Consider the following 18,981-nt stretch of genomic DNA (forward strand, 5'->3'; position numbering starts at 1 on the left):
TTTTAAAACCCACCGTTAAGGAAATAAGAGGGTTTAAAGAAATGCGAAGCCCTTCTTACCTTTTACCTAGAGCCAAGATTCTTGCTTGGCTTGAGAGCTGGGGGGTTTTCTTCCCCAACCTTGAGTTTTCAAGCACTGGGCACCAGAAATCATGTTGCTGCCTAAAAAAAAAACCTCACTGCTATTGAGGTCAGGGTGACCCGGACAGGACCTGGAGTCCCTGCTCACCCACTCAATCACTCCTGCAGGGCCTGACACCCAGTAAACGACCTGTGAGTATTTGATTAAAAAAAAAAAAAGCATCCGCCGCCCCCGAAACAAGAGCCAGGATGTTCCTAGGCCAGGAAATCCGTTCCTCTGCCTGTGTCTCAACCTCCTCCAAGCGCCTCCATTTGCTGAACTCACAGTGGATTCGGAGGCCAGGAAAGCGACACCTGCCGGTGGATGGCCGAAGTGCGGCTCACCCGAGCTGGCTTCCTGCAAGCCAGGCAAAAACAGGCCCTGGGCCAGGGCGCGCCTGCACGTGGTTTGCCTGTGCAAGCCAGTTCTTGATTCGGCTGCTATGGACACAGCACCATCTCCTTTGAAAGATCTCCCAAAACTTCTCCACCAGGCATGTCTAGGGGAGCCCATAGATCTTCTGGCTTTAGTCCTGGGTGTCATTTTCAGTCAGCCTGCACCCCTCCCCCCCCATGCCCCATGCCTACTATTAAAAGGGGGTCTGGAGTGCCCAGTCTCTTTTACCTGCTCAGTGAATTCTATTGATGTTAACTCTACCAAGTGAGTGGAGTCCCCTTTCCTGGCTCATTAGATGCCTCCCTGTGCTTCCTGTTCTGACTTTTAGTAACAGAAGGAGGTGGGGGCAGGAAGACGGCCATGAAATTCAAGGCCAGTCTGGGTTAGCTGTCTTGCCTCAAAAACAAAGAGCAAAACCCCAAAAGAAAACAAGCTTGTTCCTCCGCCATCACTGGTAGTTCTTTTAGAGGTTCCCAGTTTGCCCGATTGTCCTCTGGTAAGCTTTGTCAACCCCTTGCTTCAGGTTGGAGCTAGTGTGTTGTGTGGTAACAGTGCTGTTCACTGAGGCTACTACAATTCAGCAAAAACACATCACGTATAATTTACCCCTTGTCTAGGCTATGCGGGTGTAGCCTCAGCTTTATAATCACCCGCTTTCATTGTCACCGAGGGCTGGAGGGGAAGCTCCAGAAAGGCTGGAAGATACACGCCTTCTATCTATAGCTGCTGGTTTGGGGCTTGTCCCTTTAAGGAAGGGAGAGACTTGGGTTCTTGCAAGGCTGGCAAATGGGCAGGCTTTTTTAGTGGGAAGGTTAAGGTGCCACCTGCTGTCTAGGTGGACGAGTGGAGTAGCCTGGTTCTGCTTCTCTGCAGGTCAGAGAGTAAGTAGAGAGCTAGAAGTTAGTATGTGGGCGGTTGGACTTCTCCCAGCTGCCGCGAACGTGTTAGAAGTGGGGATTTCAAGGTGCTGATGGGAAGACCTCTGACTCATCTCTGAGCATGCGTCTGCTCAGTAGGTCCCTCCAGTCTAAAGGCTAGGTGTGGAACCCAGAAAGTTCCTGTAAGTGCTTCTGATGTTCTGTCAAGCTTTACAAGGGGCTGGATGAGCAACCAGCGGGGCTGGGAGTATTCTTACAATCCCAGCATTCAGGAAGCCAAGGCAGGTGGATCGGACGTTCAAGGCCAGCCTGGGCTCCATTGTGAGACGCTACCTCCAACATCCGAAACCCCCTAAAAGATAAGTTTGTTAGCCTCTGAATTAGAGAAGGGAGCAGGGTGGGTGATGAGCAGACTCCAGGGAAAAGCTGGGCTGAAGGAGAAAGAGAGTGTACCATCACCACGAATGGGTGTAGAGAAGGGAAACCAGTTTGTGTGAGAGCGTGGTAAGTATATGCTATCTGAACCACACTGAGCGACAAAGTACAAAAATCGCAATTAACTTAACGAGCTTAATTACCTTTATTTTAGGTTCTGTGAGTGAGTTTAATGTGACTACAGGTAAGACATCCACAGAGGGAGGGATTGCTTAAAGCCACTAGCAGTCAAAGCAAGAAGCACGGGTGTGGAGAGGAACCCCCCCTCCACTCCGCACCCCCCACCCCCATCACACACACACTCCATGGAGGGAAGAGGAGAAATGAGAGCAGTCTCTGGGTTCCAGTTCACTGAGGATGTAAGTGTGCTGAGAGGAGAGGAGACAGCCGGGGAAGTCAAGAAGTTGATTTTGTGACAGGCGACCTGGGCAGAGAGGAAGAAAGGAACCCCTGTGTGGCATCACCGAGGCAGAGCGGCAAGACATTCCAGTAAGAGGAGTAGGAGAGAGCCGCCCTGAACTGTGCCTTCAAACCAGCTGCCGCCCAAACCCGCTTGAGAAAGCCGGATCTTAAGAGACAATAGAAGGGGTCCTGGAGAGACGGCTCAGTGGTTAAGGGCACGTGCTGCTCTTCCAGGGGACCCGAGTTCTGTTCCCAGCATCCAAGTCAGAGCTAACTCTAAGTTCTAGCTCCAGGGGCTCTGACGCCCTTTTCTGGGCTTCATGGTTATCTGTACACGTGCATGCTCGTGTATGTGTGCACAGGCACACATAATCAAAAATCATCTTTGGAGAATAGAAACTGTCAGAGGATATATCACAAGGCAAAGAAAGTTTTCCTGAGACCTGTTGTTGTTGTTTGAGACAGGGTTTCTCTGTGGACCCCTGGCTGTTCTGGAACTCACTCTGTAGACCAGGCTGGCCTCAAACTCAGAGAGATCCACCCACCTCTGCCTCCTGAGTGCTGGGGTTGAAATCACGGGCCACCACCTCCCTGCTCAAGGCCTTTCAGAAGGATCAAGATTATGAAAAGGAAGGAAGGAGTGAGGAACACTGGGAAACTTCAGGTCCTCAGAACTAAAGAGGAACGGCATTGGGAAACTGGTGTCTGAAGTTTGATCTGTGACATTGTACAGGTGCTAATTTCCTGATTATAACATGAACTATGTTAGCATTTAGCTGGGTGAGGAATAGATAGAAATTCAAAATACTATTGCTGCCATTTTGAGATTATAATATAATTACAATGTTTCTCCCTTAGAATTTTTGAGTCAAGGTCTTGCCCGGGAACTTCCTTGAGTTTTAGCTTCAGCCTTGCAATGCCTGGCTTTTTGTTTGTTTGTTTGCCTAAAAAAAAAAAAAAAAAAAAAAAAAAAAACAGAGTCAAATGTAACCCAAGATGGCCTCCAATTTACTCCGTAGCCAAGGCTGGCTTTCCTGATCTTCCTGACTTTACCTCCCAGCTACAGGGATTGGATTGTAGGTTTGTAGCCACCTTGGCTCTTAGTGTGGGTTTTCTATTAGGTCTAAAAAACTCAAAAAGTAAAAAAAATCATTATTTTGTATGTGTGAATGCCACAGGGTTTATGATGTAAAATACATTTCTTAGTGTAAACTGTTCACTTTCGTAGACTCTGGGAAGTCTGGTATTGCCAGCCTGGGCCGGGCTGGGAAGGAAGCTCCAGGCACTAAGGGCCAGGTTGGAGGTGGGGGGCTATGTTTTGATGCTGCCAAGAACAGGCTGTGGTCAGAGACCGTTGCATCTCCTGTTACCACAGTGTCTGGAGGCCTCCCTGCAGCTGCTAGATAGGGCTCCTGGAGTCTATAGTAAAAAGAGCTGAGACCTAAGAAGTTGAAGTTCATCTTGGGGCTATAGAGGCTGACCTGGAACTCTTATTAGAAGCTATCACAGCCACCATGGGGGATTTGGACACCCAGAAGAGATACCCTAGGGAGATGATTATCTGTGAAAGCCTGTGGTCTGGGGTGGGGGCTGGAAGGTTTCTTCGATTTGTGTGTGTGTGTGTGTGTGTGTGTGTGTGTAGGGAGGAAACATAGTTTCAATCTTAAAGGCCACAAGCAGTGGCCTCCTTCAGCCGGGGTTCTTCAAGCAACCCAAAGAATGAATGGGCGGCTAACGCCTTCCTAGCCTCACCACAAAGCACAGCTATGCTAGAGGTTCTCTGCTGCGGTGATGTTGCCCCGCCCCAACTCCGGGAGACATCTGGCCATGTCTGGAGATATTTTCAGTTGTTACATTGGAAGACACATATGTGTACAGGCATCGAGTGTAGCTGTTGAACACCCTGAAGGGTGTAGGACTTCCCTGGCCACCCCTGTTGATAGCATGCCTTCCTGTCTCAAGTAAGGCCCCAAATATTGGTAGCACACAGGCTTAGAAAATCGGAGTTAGAGGAGGTGAAATTTCCAGCTGTCTCTGGTCCAGTAGTTGCCTGGGCGCTTTTCATGAAGGAGAGGGGTATTAACTTCACTTCCTGGCTTGGTTTCAAGTGGGTAATTATAACCTGCCTACCTGAAATTTATACTGAGTTTCAGTATGTGTCTGTCTTCGTGCTTAAACAAGCCAAGCGTGGCTGTATTCTCGACATCAGGGCAATATTCCGAGCCGGATGGGTTACAGGTCAGCAGTGGGTTAAACAATCGGTCCGCGAAAGTAATTCAAAGCCTTCAGGGATTAAAAACCAGGAAAACAAGAAACCCGGGATATTATTGTCATCATGAGTTATTAGCAATATTACAGCAGTTTTGTTTTTTTGTTTTTGTTTTTTGACCACTCAGGAGTCCCATAGGGTTCCTATTGAGTACTAAGGTCAAAAGCAGACACGTGACCTTCAGTTAAAACCTACACAGCCTGGAATTAATAAGTTAGCTGTTAAAAGCAGGGAGCTCTCTCCAGTATGGGTCCCGGAGCTTGGGTGCCTGGGAGAAGCTTGGCTCTGGGGTTGTTGAGCTTCAAAGCAAATCTCCAATCTTTGTTTGTTCTTGCCGTTTAGAAGGGAGCGGCACATACTTGTCTGTTGCTTCAAGGCAAGAGCAGATTCTGACGGCACCAAAGGCACCAAACAGAGGCTCACTTCCAGTGAAGCTGGGCACCTGCAACAAGGGCAAGGGCTCTGACTATTCCAGTCCACCCCAAAGGCGACAATAATTTACAGTGGCAAAATTTAAAATCTGGTGGCATACTTGACACATAGAATGGCTATCATTCAGCAGCCCCTGTGGAAGACTAATTCACCTTCTCTCCCACCCCCAGCACCATTTGAATGTTGAACATGCTGACGGCCCTAGGCACACAAAAAGCAGGTACTTTGTGTTGGTTAATATTAATGTTCTCTAGAATTTCTATTTTTACAAAAATAGTATCTACTTCATGTCAGTAACGTGGAGTTTTGGTAAAGTGCAACTTGGGGGAATTTTGAATGGTGGTACCTATCACGTTTCTGTTGGATACATTTTGATTAAGTAGACTTGGGAGCTAGGAAGCCAGCTCAACAGTTAAGAGCACTGGCTGCTCTGGAAGAGGACCTGGGTTCGGTTCCCAGCATCCACATGGCAGCTCACAACCATCTGCAACTCACATTCCAGGGGATCCAACAGCTTCTTCTTGCTTCCTCAAGCACCACGCATGCACATGGTACATAAACATACATGATAGTATATCCATACATGTAAAATAAATGCATTTATTTTATGTATGTGAGTACACTGTCGCTGTCTTCAGACACACCAGAAGAGGGCATCAGATCCCATTACAGATGGTTGTGAGCCACCACGTGGTTGCTGGGAATTGAACTCAGGATCCTCTGGAAGAGCCATCAGTGCTCTTAAGTGCTGAGCCATCTCTCCACCACCCCCCCCCAAATAAATACATTTAAAAAAGTACTATGAATATGTTTTAAAATGTCATCTCCTGGCACCATTTTTTTTCTTGAAATAATTACTTACTTATGTATTTATTTTTCCTGGTATAAATGTAGCCTTTTGTTTATCTGGTTCATCCACATGTGTTCTCAGCTAAAAACATGTATTTTGAAGTTGCAGTACAGAGAGGCAGAACTTTTAGCCAAGGATCAGGAGTCTGTTTCACAAAGCAAACTGATGTTCCTCAGGCATGAGTCTGAAGCTGTGCTACCCTGGGACCGGGAGTCCGTGTGGACCAGTTCTTCCGTAGATGCTGATCGGAGCCCTGAGCATGTGTGTGGCTAATTCTTAGCTTACCATCTCTTGGGATGAGTTATGCTCGCTGCCCCTACTTTACAGCTGGAGAAACGGAGGCTGTGAAGGGTTGGGAACGTTACCCACAGTCACAGCAGAGAACAGAGCTAGAAGTTGCAGAATTGTTTACACCCCCTACAACCGTGATAATTGTATACTTCTTCAGTTGTTTCTACTTCACACTCGTTGCCTCCAGCGCAGGAGGCAGATGACCCCTGGCGTCTTGGACTATCTCTTTGTATAAATAACTGGTTTGAAGATGGTTAGATTCAGTGCACGAGAAGAGGAGCTCTGCTTGGTGGAATTTGGAGCCCCGTTGTGATCAGAGCATTTGTCTCCTCTCTTCCCTATTTGAGTTTAGGTGATGGGTGTTTCTTTTCTCACTTTCCATGCGCACGGTACAATTGATGCTCACTAAGGTTCAGTGATACCCCCTTGCCTCCCAGCTCAGCCTTTTGCTTGTGGCTGTCTTGCGAAGTACAGTGTGTGGTGGTAATGGCATGTTCATCTCGGAGGGGTGGCTAGAAAGCCAAGTTTCTTCCTTAAACATGAGACACATTACCTTTACTCCTGGGAGTCTACATAGTCTACATCTTAGCCACCAGGTCATCCCCACAGTTTAGTGCAGTACTGCTCCCCCTTGCCTTCTCATTCACTGCAGTAGTGGAGGAAGGTGTAGATTGGTTAGCAAATCAACACTTTCAATTTACATTTCAATCAAATGTAAATACACTTTACACGTATTCAGGGTTACCTAGGACCATTTTGCATCAAGTTTTAAACACAGCCATTTGCTAACAGACAGCTCTGTGCTTGTGAGACATGTGGTGACTTGTTGACACAGCCGGGGAGGCCCTTTGGCTCAATCCCAGTCTATGTTCTAGCCCTCCTGGCATCCTCTACCCAGCTGCTATCCCAGGTGGCCTTCTCCCATTTACTTCCAGTAAGGTTAAAGGCACATGACAGCCTCCATACAGACAGACCCCCGAGGCCTGCCGCCCTGTGCTCTAGGCTGCAACTCTGAGATCTGGCAGTTCCATGCCAATGACTGGCTGAGTGGCTGAACTCAGACCTCACATGAGAGATGCCTGCTCTCACATTGTTCAAGGTAAGATATAGTTCATGTGCTTCGGATTTCTAGACCTTTCCTCTGTGTGGGTCTCTCACCCTTGCTCAGGCCTGGGCTGCCGCTCACTGATAGAATGTGCAAGGGCTTGATCCTCACCATTGGGGGTAAATATTAAAAAATTTAAAAATGGTGGCACCCAGGTGTTTTTTTCTTCTTTGCTTTCCTTTGTATCTCCTGTCTTCTGTCTCTTACCTTCCGAGGAGGAGCTCGTCCTGATACTGTGTAGTGATTGACATACTCCTTCCTTGCTCACACAGCACCCCAGGGCACCCCTCACTTCCTCTGCACAGCTGGGAGGCCTCTCACCACTGTGTTCCCTCATTCCGTCTACGAGTCGGGGAATCAATATTTTCGAGGAATGAATGAATATGTCTCTCTCTCTCTCTCTCTCTCTCTCTCTCTCTCTCTCTCTCTCTCTTTGGCAGGTGAGCCAACTGAAGGAAACAACTCAAGTCAAAAGAAATCTTGACTACTGAAGCTTAGGATGGGTCAAGCTGGAATCACCTCCAGTCCACGTGCGCGGCAGCGGCCGAGGACATGTGACCAGCGTTCTCTCAGCTTCTCCACGCGCTCCCTTTCCCCCAACGCTGTGAGTGTCTCTGTCAGCTCTGTAGGGCTCAAGCATCCCAATTAATGAATGCAGACATTCTTGGTTTATGTCGGCCATGATTGCTGCAAAGAAAGCAGCCTGGAAGGCTTTCCGGACACATGTTAGACAGGAATGCTATTCTTCACCCTTGGTGTCATGAGCAGGACCAGGCCAGCTGAGGAAGGGGTTGTATTTACTGTCTTTGCCACGGCTGCCTTTGTGCCCATTTATGACATTTGTGGGATGCTTGAAGGGTCAGCTCTACCAACCCCCTTTTGCCAATTAGCACCGCTGGGTGGTGGTGGAACTTTAGTTCCAGTACTTGGGAGGCAGAGGCAGGCAGATCTCTGAGAATGTTTGAGGCCAGCCTAGTCTACAGAGTAAGTTTCATGGCAGTCAAATTCCAAGACAGAAAAACCCTGTCTTGAAAACCAATCAAACAAGCAAAAGCAAGCTGGCACTAATTAGTTTATTTATGGACAGGTCTGTTTGGAACAGGGCCTCTGAGTTAGGTCTCCAGAGGGACAGATAGATTTGTGGGCAGCACGAGGCTCCTGGCTCTACTACCCACCCTTTCTTATCTGTTCAGTCTCAATACTGACCCCCCATCCCCAAAAACCCTCTGCCAAGCCCTCAATATAGAGTTTACATTCAGTTTATTTCTTTCTGGGTTCTAAACTAATGTAAGTATTTGAAGCACTCATCGGAAGCTCCAGAGGCATGGCAGGCCTGGAGCTGTGGTATCTCCCCACAGCGCCTCCCTGTGCCCCCTACCGTGTAAGCACAAGGGCACTTTGCCGGGCCTGACTGACTCTGAAGGAATCCCTGTAGAGTGCCATCACACTTGTCATCTGTGACCATCTGTCCTGAATCTGTGTACCTTGCCTTGCAGCCCCTCTCTCAGTAATGACTTGGTTCAGCCCAGTACCGTCCCCTTTCCTGTGGCCACTCAGTTTGTGTCTTTCATACTTCCTTGGCCAGGCAGTGGTGGCGTACCCCTTTAATCCCAGCACTTGGGAAGCAGAAGCAGGTGGATTTCTGAGTTCGAGGCCAGCCTGGTCTACAGAGTGAGTTCCAGGACAGCCAGGGCTACACAGAGAAACCCTGTCTCGAAAAACCAAAAAAAAAAAAAAAAAAAAAAAAAAACCAAAACAACAAACAAACAAACAAAAACCTCTTTCACACTTCCATTGTTACTGTCTATCTGCAAGTTGAATTGACTGCAACAAGCTGAGTTTGCATCAGTTGTATACACCACTGGTCCTGTAGATCCCAAGAGATTGTAAACTTGGGGTGAGCTTTATAGTTAAGTTGGAATAACTTTCACATAATGACTGTGAAAGGCCATCATAGGCAGCCTGGAAATTTCCATGAAGCCTCAACTTGAAATAGTCTGTATGTCTGTATTTGCTTTTTATCTATATGCATACGCCTTACACTAGAAGCTCCTGGTTTGGGGATGTGAACCATGGTCATCGTAATAATACTAGATCCAGTGTGTGTCATGTGCCAAGCATAAGGGTTACAGGAACATGCTTTCAAGACAGTTGTGTCAGCCAGGGGTTAGATGCTGCTCTGTCTATGGCTTCGCCATCTGTTAAGATTCTTCATTGTGAGCTCAGCTGGGCTCTGACCTGGTATCCTAGTTTGCTTTCTGTGGCTGCAACAAACACCATGAGGGGAAGCAACCTGGGAAGAAAAGGGTTGGCTTCAATATAGAGCAGCAGTACTTAATCTGTAGGTCACAACCCCTTTGGGGGTTGAATGACCGTTTCACAGGGGTCAGGTAAGACCATCGGAAAACACATATACTTGTTACAATCCATAGTAGCAAAATTACAGTTATCAAGAAGCAATGAAATAGGTTTCTGGGGGCTGGGGGCTCACCACACATGAGGAACGGTATTAAAGCATCACACCATTAGGAAAGTTGAGAACCACTGGCTTAGAGATTATATAGTCCATTAAAGCAGGAACCCAGAGGCAGAGCCTGAAGCACAGCCCGTGGATGAATGCTTCTTCCAGCTTGTTCAGCTTTGTGAACCAGGCCCACCTAGCAGTGAGCTGGGCCTTCTCCATTAAATAGCAACAAACAAACAAATCAAACCACAGAGATATGTGTGTCAAGTTGACACCCACTGAAGGTAGAAATGGGAGACAGATGTGTTGGACAGTAGCAATAGAAGTCTCCCATATCTGACCTGCTTCTTAGTTTATGAACGAATCCTGGAGACTGATCGCTGTTAATAGGGACAGTGCTCCAAGGCCATTGATATCACCAATCCAACACTGTCCAGGGAGGCCTGCGGAACGTGTGCGGCTTCCTGTCTACTCTTTGTCCTTTTGCTTCCTCCAATCTTCCTCCCTCACATTCCCAGTCCAGCTCCCATGCTCACTCGTTATCCAGATTTTCCAGGACCTTCTATAAGATCTATTAAAAGGTGAGAAAAATATGACCCTGGCAGACCAAGACCAGTTCTTCCCAAACCGATGACCCCTCACTGATGGCAGCAACTCAGATCAGGCCATAGCTGCAGCTGACCTTGTCCCTTCCCCACCCCCATTTTTTTCTTGCCAGTAAATCTTCCCAGTGGCCAAAAGGCTGAAGAGGGTTGGGGATGCACCCACGACAGCCATGGGTACCACAAAACCAAGGCTAAAGGACAAGAAGGTGGCATTTCATCTCCAAGGACATCGAAGGGGTCATCTTCAAAAAACTTGTCATTCCTAAACAGGCCAAAGACTGTTTGAGATTACCAGAGGCTAGCAATATTCTGTGGTAGAATATTGATGATATACAACTTAGTGTGCTGATATTTTATACGGACAGTTGAGTGGTATGGAGAACATTTACACTGCTGGCTGACTGTTGTGTTGGGCCTCCAGAGCCTTTTCGTCTTTCCATTGAAACTTCTTACCTACTAAGCACTGGCTTCTCTCCTTGTTTCCCCTCCCTAAGCCTCCAGTCACCACGTTCCCCTCTAGACCCCTCATAGAGGGAGAACTGTGTAATAACCACAGCTAGTGGCCAGTGGTGGCGCACACCTTTAATCCCAGCACTTGGGAGGCAGAGGCAGGCGGATTTCTGAGTTCGAGGCCAGCCTGGTCTACAGAGTGAGTTCCAGGACAGCCAAGGCTATACAGAAAAAAATCCTGTCTCAAAAACCAAACCAAACCAAAACAACAACAACAACAACAACAAACCATAAGCAAGGCACCTTGTAGAAGAAAAAAAAAATATTTGGGCTTCAGATTCAAGAGGGGTAAGAGTTCAATAGAAGGGGGGCCAGAGCCCCGGTGGCAGGAACAGGAAGCTGTGAGCTCACATCTCGAAGTACAAAGTAGACATAGTGAGCTGGCAACAGCACGGAGTCTTCAAACTCTCAAAGCCCTTTCAGGAGGTACCTCCTAAACTCCCCCAAAGAGCACCATGACAGGGCCATGACAAATTCATGAGCTTGTGGGGGACATTCTTGTTCAAGCCACCATGAGTCAGCTGGCACATTCATGGGTCTTTCAAGCCAGTAGACCAGGGCCCTTGGCAATGCCAGGAGGAGAGAAAAGGGCCTCTCAGACCCCACCAGCTACTTCAGTCTGGGCCAGGCTGGGCCCTGGAGATCTCCAAAGTGAGTCTGTCTCTGATTTTTACTCTTGCTTCCAAGTTTCCTGCAAAACCAGCTAGCAGACTGTGGAAAGAGTTCACCACTGAGAACTTCTTGGCCTGGGCTGGACAAAGGGCCTCCTCAAAGGAGGAGACAGGTATGGGGACTTCCCTCGCCAGTCCCCCCAGGGGAGGGCATCTGTCCTGTTCAGTCATGTGTGTTTTTTTCCTCTCTGCCTATCACTTGTGATTATCTCTCTGGGCAGGAGAAAGCAAAGCATCGCAGGGTTCCATTTGCAGGGGAGTTGGACAGTCCTAAGAAACACACAGTAAGGATATCTTGGTGGGGAAAAGGTCCTTTAGAGACTAATGCGCTTATATTTTCATTCATATGCATGCATATAATGTCGCCTATGAAGCTTCTCCCAGATGCTGAAAATAAAAATTCAATTGTTAATATTTTACAAATTAAAGGAACCACAAAAGGCCTTTTCATTTGCAGTTTAAATTTGATACTAATCACAGAGCCTTTTACTTTTCCCCTTCTTTCTCCCTCCCTCCCTTCCGCCCTCCCTCCTTTCCTCCCTCTCTCCAGGTTTGACCCTAGGACCTTTAATACATCAAAGGCAAACACTCTTACTATTGTATTAGAATCTTAATACGGGGTGGAGGGGTGGGGGATAGGTTGCAGGGTGGTGTTGTGCGGGTGAGGGGGAATGACACAGGTTTTCATAGTGTAGCCCAGGCTGGCCAGGAACTTACTATGTAGACTAGGTTGGCTTCAAGCTCACAAATTTCTACCCGCCCCTGCTTCCAGAAGTCCTGGGATTAAAAAGTATATGCCACCAAGTTCTGTTAGTGTACACTTTTTTAATATGTAAAAAGAACCTATTTTGAGGCCTTTTCAGGGAGAGAGAAGAGAAAAGCGTGGTAAAAATCGCCTGTTGCATGGTAGTTTTATCTTTTTGCCCCCAAAAGGACTAGTACAGTTGGGCAAGGTTGGGCTTTTTGTCTTTTGCCAAGATGCATTTTCTAAAGGGAAAACGTACTCTCACTTTGGAAAACACCAAGTCCTGTTTGTTTTCTGTTCCTTTAGAAGTCAGCCCCGGAGCTGCTGGCAGCGGCGAGCCCGGCTCTCCGGCGTTGTGTAACTGCCAGGCAATCACGTTGCACCCACCGCTCCCGCAGACTTGTAACTGCAATAATAAGCCGGAGCTTATTCAAAGAGAAGCCATCCCAGCCGGCTCCAAGTCACGTGTCCAGGTCACGTGGCCCGCCAGACAGTGAAGGCGGCTGGCAATCATTAACTAATGCTTTCTCCCAGGGAGAAAAATGCTGGCTTTAAGGAGGCCGGGACGTCAGAATTGCAATAGAAGGTATCCGGGGTGGGCGGGTGACTTTATTGTCGCTAAGTGCTTTCTAGAGGAGATGGCAGAGCGGGCAAACAGAGCCCCTCGCCCCCCTGCTTTCTCTCGAACTTGCAGACTTGCGCAGCACAAACTGCTTTTCCAGACCGGTGGTAGCTAAGGCCGCAGCATCCGCAGCTTAGGAGCCAGTGCGCCGCCCCAGCGCTGCTGGGACCTCAGAGAAGTTCTGGGCTGAAACTTTAGGGAGAGCCAGGTTTCTGTGCCTTAGGAAATTGGTGCCAAGAGTTCCCGGAGACGTGAGAGGGAGGAGGCACATCAGCCTGTGGGAGTTCTGGCGGAGTTTTCATTACACCTAAGTAAGTCTTGATGAGACCAGGCACTCCCAGCCAGGAGATTTCCTTGCTCAGCCTTTGAATTTAGACGTTTCTTTCTCCTTCTCTAGCTTGGGTACTGTTCCTGGGTGCTATCTAAATCTGCGAAGTAGAGTTGAGTTTGATGTTGGCGTAGAAGTGAAAACAGTGAGCAGGATGGAAAGTGGCCAAGCTTTGTTGGAGGGCGAGGGTAAAGCACAGAGAAAGGGCCTTAGCAGAGTAAACAGACAGACAGACGAAGAAAGGAAGGAAGCACGCGCTTTCAAAACCTCAAAATTCTATTTTTCACACTGTGCAAAAAGCCCCTTTTCCAATCACTGTGTAATAAAGATTTAGTCTTATGCAGATGGATCTCTGTGAATCTGAGGCCAGCCCTGTCTACATAGTAAATTCCAGGACAGCCAGGGCTACATAGTGAGGGCCTGTCTCAAAAATAAACAAATAAAATGACCGTAGGTATCTGGTTGCCTATATAGCCCAGTTTTAAATCTAGCTAGTTTACTCAGTGGTTCTGTGATCCCATGAGAATACTTTTGCAAGGTTCTAATTCCCTTTCCTTTGGGTTTGTACTCAGCAAGGAGACTTAATTATAAAAGTTAATTATTCATGAGTTCTATTTGTTGTTCCATATATGCAGTAAAATGCTATTTTTCTTAAATTCTTCAAAAGTCTGAGATGCATCCTACAAAAATGGACTTTAATTCAATTTGTTGTTTTAGACTGGTTTTAATAAAGTTGTCTTAGTAGTCTTTCAATTGTTTGGATAAAACACCATGACCAAAATCTCTTTGTGAAGAAGTTTGTTTCAGTTTACAGCTCCCTGGTCATACTGTCACCGAGGGAAGTCAGGACAGACACCTGAAGGCAGGAGCCAATGCAGAAGCCATGGAGAGATGCTGCTGACTGGCTTGCTCCCTATGGCTTGCTCAGCCTGTTTTCTTATATTGCTCAGACCTACCTGCCTAGGAGTGGCGCTACCCACTTCAATTACTAATCAAGAAAATCCGCTAAAAGGCTTGCCTATTGGCCAGTCTGATGGGGGCATTTTCTCAACTGAGCTTCCCTCTTTCCAGATGGCCTGAGCTGACGTAACAACTAACCAGTGCTCCCACACACGCTTTCTCCAAGCTGCTGTAGGATTGATGGCCTGAGCTGACGTAACAACTAACCAGTGCTCCCACACACGCTTTCTCCAAGCTGCTGTAGGATTGATGGCCTGAGCTGACGTAACAACTAACCAGTGCACCCACACACACTTTCTCCAAGCTGCTGTAGGACTGATGGCCTGAGCTGACGTTACAACTAACCAGTGCACCCACACACACTTTCTCCAAGCTGCTGTAGGAGTCCAAGATAGTATTGAGATACTGCGGCTTTAATTGCTGATACTGGGTGGACAAAACTGAGGTCATGGTTTGATTTGATTTGATCTGAGATAAGAGCCTCCTGTGATCCAGGCTGGTCTCTATGTAACTTCCAATGCTCCTCTGTCTATTTCCCAAGCTCTGGGATCTTGGCAAGCATTCTTGTACCTGACCGGTGTCCCATCTTAGCTGCCATTACCGAAAGAGTCATGATTACTAAAAGAGTACAAAGGAAGATTCTAGTGAGAAGAGAATATACTATGGAAATGTGGTCCAGTATTTTGTGAGTTGAAGCATACAAAAAAAAAAAAAAAAAAAAAAAAAAAAAATATAGAAAAATTAAGCCTGGCGTGAAGAAAATGGAGGCCAGAGGACCAGGAGTCATCCAGGCCTGGTAGTGAACAGCTTTAATCCAACACTCACGAGGCAGAGGCATGTAGACAGACCTCTGTGATCTCAAGGCCAGTCTGGTCTGTGTAGCTGGGTCCAGGTCATCCAGAGCCATTCAGTGAGACCCAATCTTCAAAACAAAACAACCATAACAACAACAACAACAACAAAACCCCCACAACCAACAACAAAAAGAGGATTGGGAATTCAGTATCAGCCTCAAGTCAGCTTTAGACTAGCCTGGGCTACCTGAAACCAGGCATCAACAAAACAAAACAAATCCCCAATAGCAAGCTGTCTGTGACAAAGGCAGAAGTGGAAGTATGTGGTTCTGAGGAGAGCTGCGTATCCAGGCAGGTGTGACTGAGCTCCATCCACGGGTAGTGAGTGGGTGGCTCCCACAAGGGTCTCGCATCCCCCAGTGCATAACCGCCTTGTTTACAACCGCTAGCTGCTTTGTTTGGCCTCTGACCTGGACCCCTTGATGAGCCCACAATAAGAACAGCTTCGGGTCTCTTGTTGTGGACTTTATAGGAGGGTTGAGTGCTGTGACAGAGTGCGGTCCTGGAGCGTGGACAAGTGTCCACAGTTAATCTGCACCTGACTTCTGTGTCTTCTGCTCCATCAGTCATTGGATCACTGGACACAGGGAGAGCCCACAGCGCCTTACTGATAGAGGGTTCTTTTTGTTGTTGATGGTTTGGTTTGGTAGCCTTAGTTGTACTGAAACTCACTCCATAGACCAGGCTGGCCTCGAACTCACAGAGCCCCACTTGCCTCTGCCTTCTGAGTGCTGGGCTTAAAGGCGTGTAAGCCACCACGGCTCAGCAGAGGGTTTTGTCTATAGTCGCTTCACCCAACCTGCTTAGGCTGCATATCACTGTAGAAGAGAGCCACTCACCGTGTGGCCAAGCAGGAAGCAGGAGAAAAGAGGCAGGGACCTTAGGTAATTAAGAATCCTACCAACAAGGGCTAAGAAAGAGATGGGCTCTGTGGTACAGAGAGCACTTGCTGCTCTTGCAGAGACCTGGATTTGATTCTCAGCACATGCGTGGTGGCTCACAAACACCCATAATTCCAGTTCCAGAGGACCTGATGCCTTCTTCTGACTTCTGTGGGTACCAGGTACATGGTGCACATACATATACTCAGGCAAAGCATTTGTACACATAAATAAATAGACTAAAAATAAAATCTCACTAACGACCAAGGACCGTCATATGAACCTGCGGCTGGGCCTGTGCACATGCCTCTGGATGGCCATGCAGTGCATGGGTCTGCAGTTTGGGTTTGAATGGCTTCCTGGCAAACTTGCCCTAGGCACTCAACGTGTATCTTAGAATTATTCTCGAGGGCTGGGGCCGTAGCTTGATGAGAGAGCCCTTGCCTAGTTTGTGCCAAGTACTGCATTCATTCCTGAGGCACCTCCTCCCCAAATCTGGGGTCCAAACAACTTAAATGTACTTGTGGTAGGCTTGCCAGGGCATTGTCTATGGGATAATTTTCCGTTATAAAATTCAAACAGTAAAAGAGCCTCTTCCAGGATTGCAGGACTCAATCCCGGGAAGAGTCCTCCCTCCAGACTGACACTAGGAAGATAAAGAATGAGGGAACTGACAGTCTCATTCCACAATTCTTCCCAGCCCTGACTCATCCCCCAACTCGGCTTTCCCACTCACACCCTCCATTTCTCAGGATGACCCCGGAAGTGTCTGACTTTTGCTTGCTCTGTGAGGAGACCCCTTGGTTTTAGACTGTCTCCTGCTGGCACACTGGGGAAGACATTTAAAGCTATGATGATGATGATGATGATGATGATGATGATGATGATGATGATGATGATGAAACGAAAAACAAACCATACATCTGATCCAGGACACTGGTGCCTGGCTAGGGCAAGGGTGCGTGTAGGGGTGAGGTGGGGTGGGATAGAGTGGGGTGGGGTGAGAGGGATGTAGGGAGGAATTGGAGGAGGTCAGACCTTCAGTTTCTCACTACAAGAGTAGTGAGAAATGCTTCTTGTTTTAGTTTTACTGAGTGTGGCTGACTGTTTGCAAGTCAGGGGACTGTTTGCAAGCCAGGCTCTGCGCCCAGACTGAAAGCCCCTCTCCTCTCCGAAATTCAGAGGTCTTTCTGTGTTATCTGTGTGCTCCCTCAGACCTTATCAACACCACACTCCATTCTCCCAGGCTTCCCCGTAGACAGCCTCTTAAGTCTGCCACTAGCCTTCGCCCTGATGGCTCACCCAGCGAAAAGGCTCATTTTGTTAAGTCACTCAGCTTGTCGGGACAGCATTTTAGACTTTAGAAAGACCAACACGCCGCCGTTTGTCGGGAGCCTGTGAGCCCAGACACTCTGTAAACGCACTAATTAGCTGAGTGGAAAGAACCCAAGAGCAGGCAGCAGCACCTCCCTTTCCAGAGGGAAGCTCACCAGACTCTGCCTCAGCCTCCATTCTCCAGGATTCCAGCTCGGGAGAGGGGTGGGCAAGCTGTGGCACTGATTCCCCAGACTGGGGCTTTTTAGCCCCAACATCACTGATGTCTGGGGTCTGAGTACATGGGCAAAAGGCCTCCCTGGATACAGCCTAGTCATCTGCTTTCCTCCCCAAAGCTGTGATAAGCAAAAATATCTGTCAGGCTGGGAACGTGGCTGCGGTGGAGTGGCTACCTAGCATGTGGAGGATGAAGTTTGAATCCCAGCCTACCTTCTAATCAGCTGTGTGACCTTGGACAAGTTACTTTGCCTATCTGTTCCTTAGTCTCCTTTCTTGTAATGTGGGATAATAGTATGGATACTGGTCTTCTGTAATAGAAGTGTTGAAAACAAGGCAGCAAAGAATAATTACATATTAAATGAGGGCTGTGCAACTCATTTTCAAGACCGTTGGGCAGACCATATTTTATAAAATAGAAAACAATAGTTCTGATCAAACTCTCCAAATTGTGTCAACCTTGACTTATTACCTGGAAGTAGCAGCCACTTTATTTAGGCTTATTTATTTATTTATTTATTTATTTATCGTTGTTTTTTTTTTTTTTTTTTTTTTTTTTTTTTTTTTTTTTTTTTTTTTTTTACAGTGTCTCTGGTTGCAGGTTGGCCTCAATTTTCCTAGCTGGATATTCCTAGAGGATAGATTATTTGTTTTTCCAGACAGGGTTTTTGTGTGTGTGTGTGTGTGTGTGTGTGTGTGTGTGTGTGTGTGTAGGCTTGGATGTTCTGGAGCTTGCTCTGTAGATTAGGCTGGCCTCGAACTCACAGAGATCTGCCTGCTTCTGCTTCCCATGTGCTGGGATTAAAGGCATGTGCCACCACATCTGCCTCCTCCCCTTTTCCATGTATGGGTGTATGGATGTTTTGCCTGGATGTATGTCTTTGTACTATATGCATGCAGTATCTGTGGAGGCCAGAAGAGGGCAACAGATCTTCTCGAAACTGAATTATAGTTGTGAGTTGCCATGTAGGTGCTGGGAATAAAACCCAGGTCCTCAGCAAGAGCAGCCAGTTCTCTTAACTGCACAAGCATCTCTCCAGCTCCTTTGTTTTTTGAGACAGGATCTCACACTCGTAGCACAGGCTGGCCTCCAATTCACTATGTAGCCAAGTTTGGCCTTGAACTCAAGGTAATTCCCCTGTCACAGCATCTGCAAATGAATGCTGGTAGATGGCAGGAGTAAATTATCCTGCCAGTCTAAAAATCAACTTTATCATTTCTTTGTGTGTGTGTGTGTGTGTGGTGGTATGAGGATGTGGAGGGTTGGTCATTGCCTTCTGGGTCTGCCAATCTTGATCCCTGAGATGTCTCACCAACAATTTAACCCCACCATGCCCATGAAAGGGCTTACTCCTACAAAGGGGAAATGATTTTATCTCACTGTGTAGCCCATGCTGGCCTCCTCACTGCAGATCCTCAGTGGAGATTATAGGCGTGTCCCAATTTTATTATTAATTTTTCCAAGTCAGGGGTTTCTATCACCTGTTTTAAAGGTAGGATCTTGCTTTGTAGCCTGAGGGAGGGGAGAAGCCTCAAAGTTGTGGCAGTACTCTTCCCCGAGCCTCCTGAGAGGTAGGAGAAAAGAGAATTTAAAAAGGAAAGAAGAAGGTTT

At 47.4% G+C, this 18,981-nt stretch overlaps 1 protein-coding gene across 10 annotated transcripts in view; it reads left to right on the forward strand.

Annotated features, from left to right (window-relative positions):
• The first annotated feature begins 389 nt into the window (after positions 1–389).
• Positions 390–18,981, forward strand: part of LOC143438209 (uncharacterized) — a 34,047-nt gene continuing 15,455 nt past the window's right edge. Inside the window, exons 1-6 of one of the 10 annotated variants that reach the window (XM_076923885.1) lie at positions 390–1,898; positions 1,984–2,013; positions 2,177–7,172; positions 7,619–7,782; positions 11,445–11,541; positions 12,480–13,797. In XM_076923885.1, coding sequence (XP_076780000.1) covers positions 7,678–7,782; positions 11,445–11,541; positions 12,480–12,670 — 393 coding nt within the window. In that variant the 5' untranslated portion in view covers positions 390–1,898; positions 1,984–2,013; positions 2,177–7,172; positions 7,619–7,677 and the 3' untranslated portion in view covers positions 12,671–13,797. Of the gene's footprint in view, positions 7,173–7,618; positions 7,783–10,360; positions 11,542–12,479; positions 13,798–18,981 lie in introns of those variants that run through there. The other 9 variants (XM_076923886.1, XM_076923882.1, XM_076923883.1 and 6 more) reach the window with 9 other exon arrangements.

The sequence above is a fragment of the Arvicanthis niloticus genome, chromosome 24 (genome assembly GCF_011762505.2).
Source record: "Arvicanthis niloticus isolate mArvNil1 chromosome 24, mArvNil1.pat.X, whole genome shotgun sequence".
Lineage (NCBI taxonomy): Eukaryota > Metazoa > Chordata > Mammalia > Rodentia > Muridae > Arvicanthis > Arvicanthis niloticus.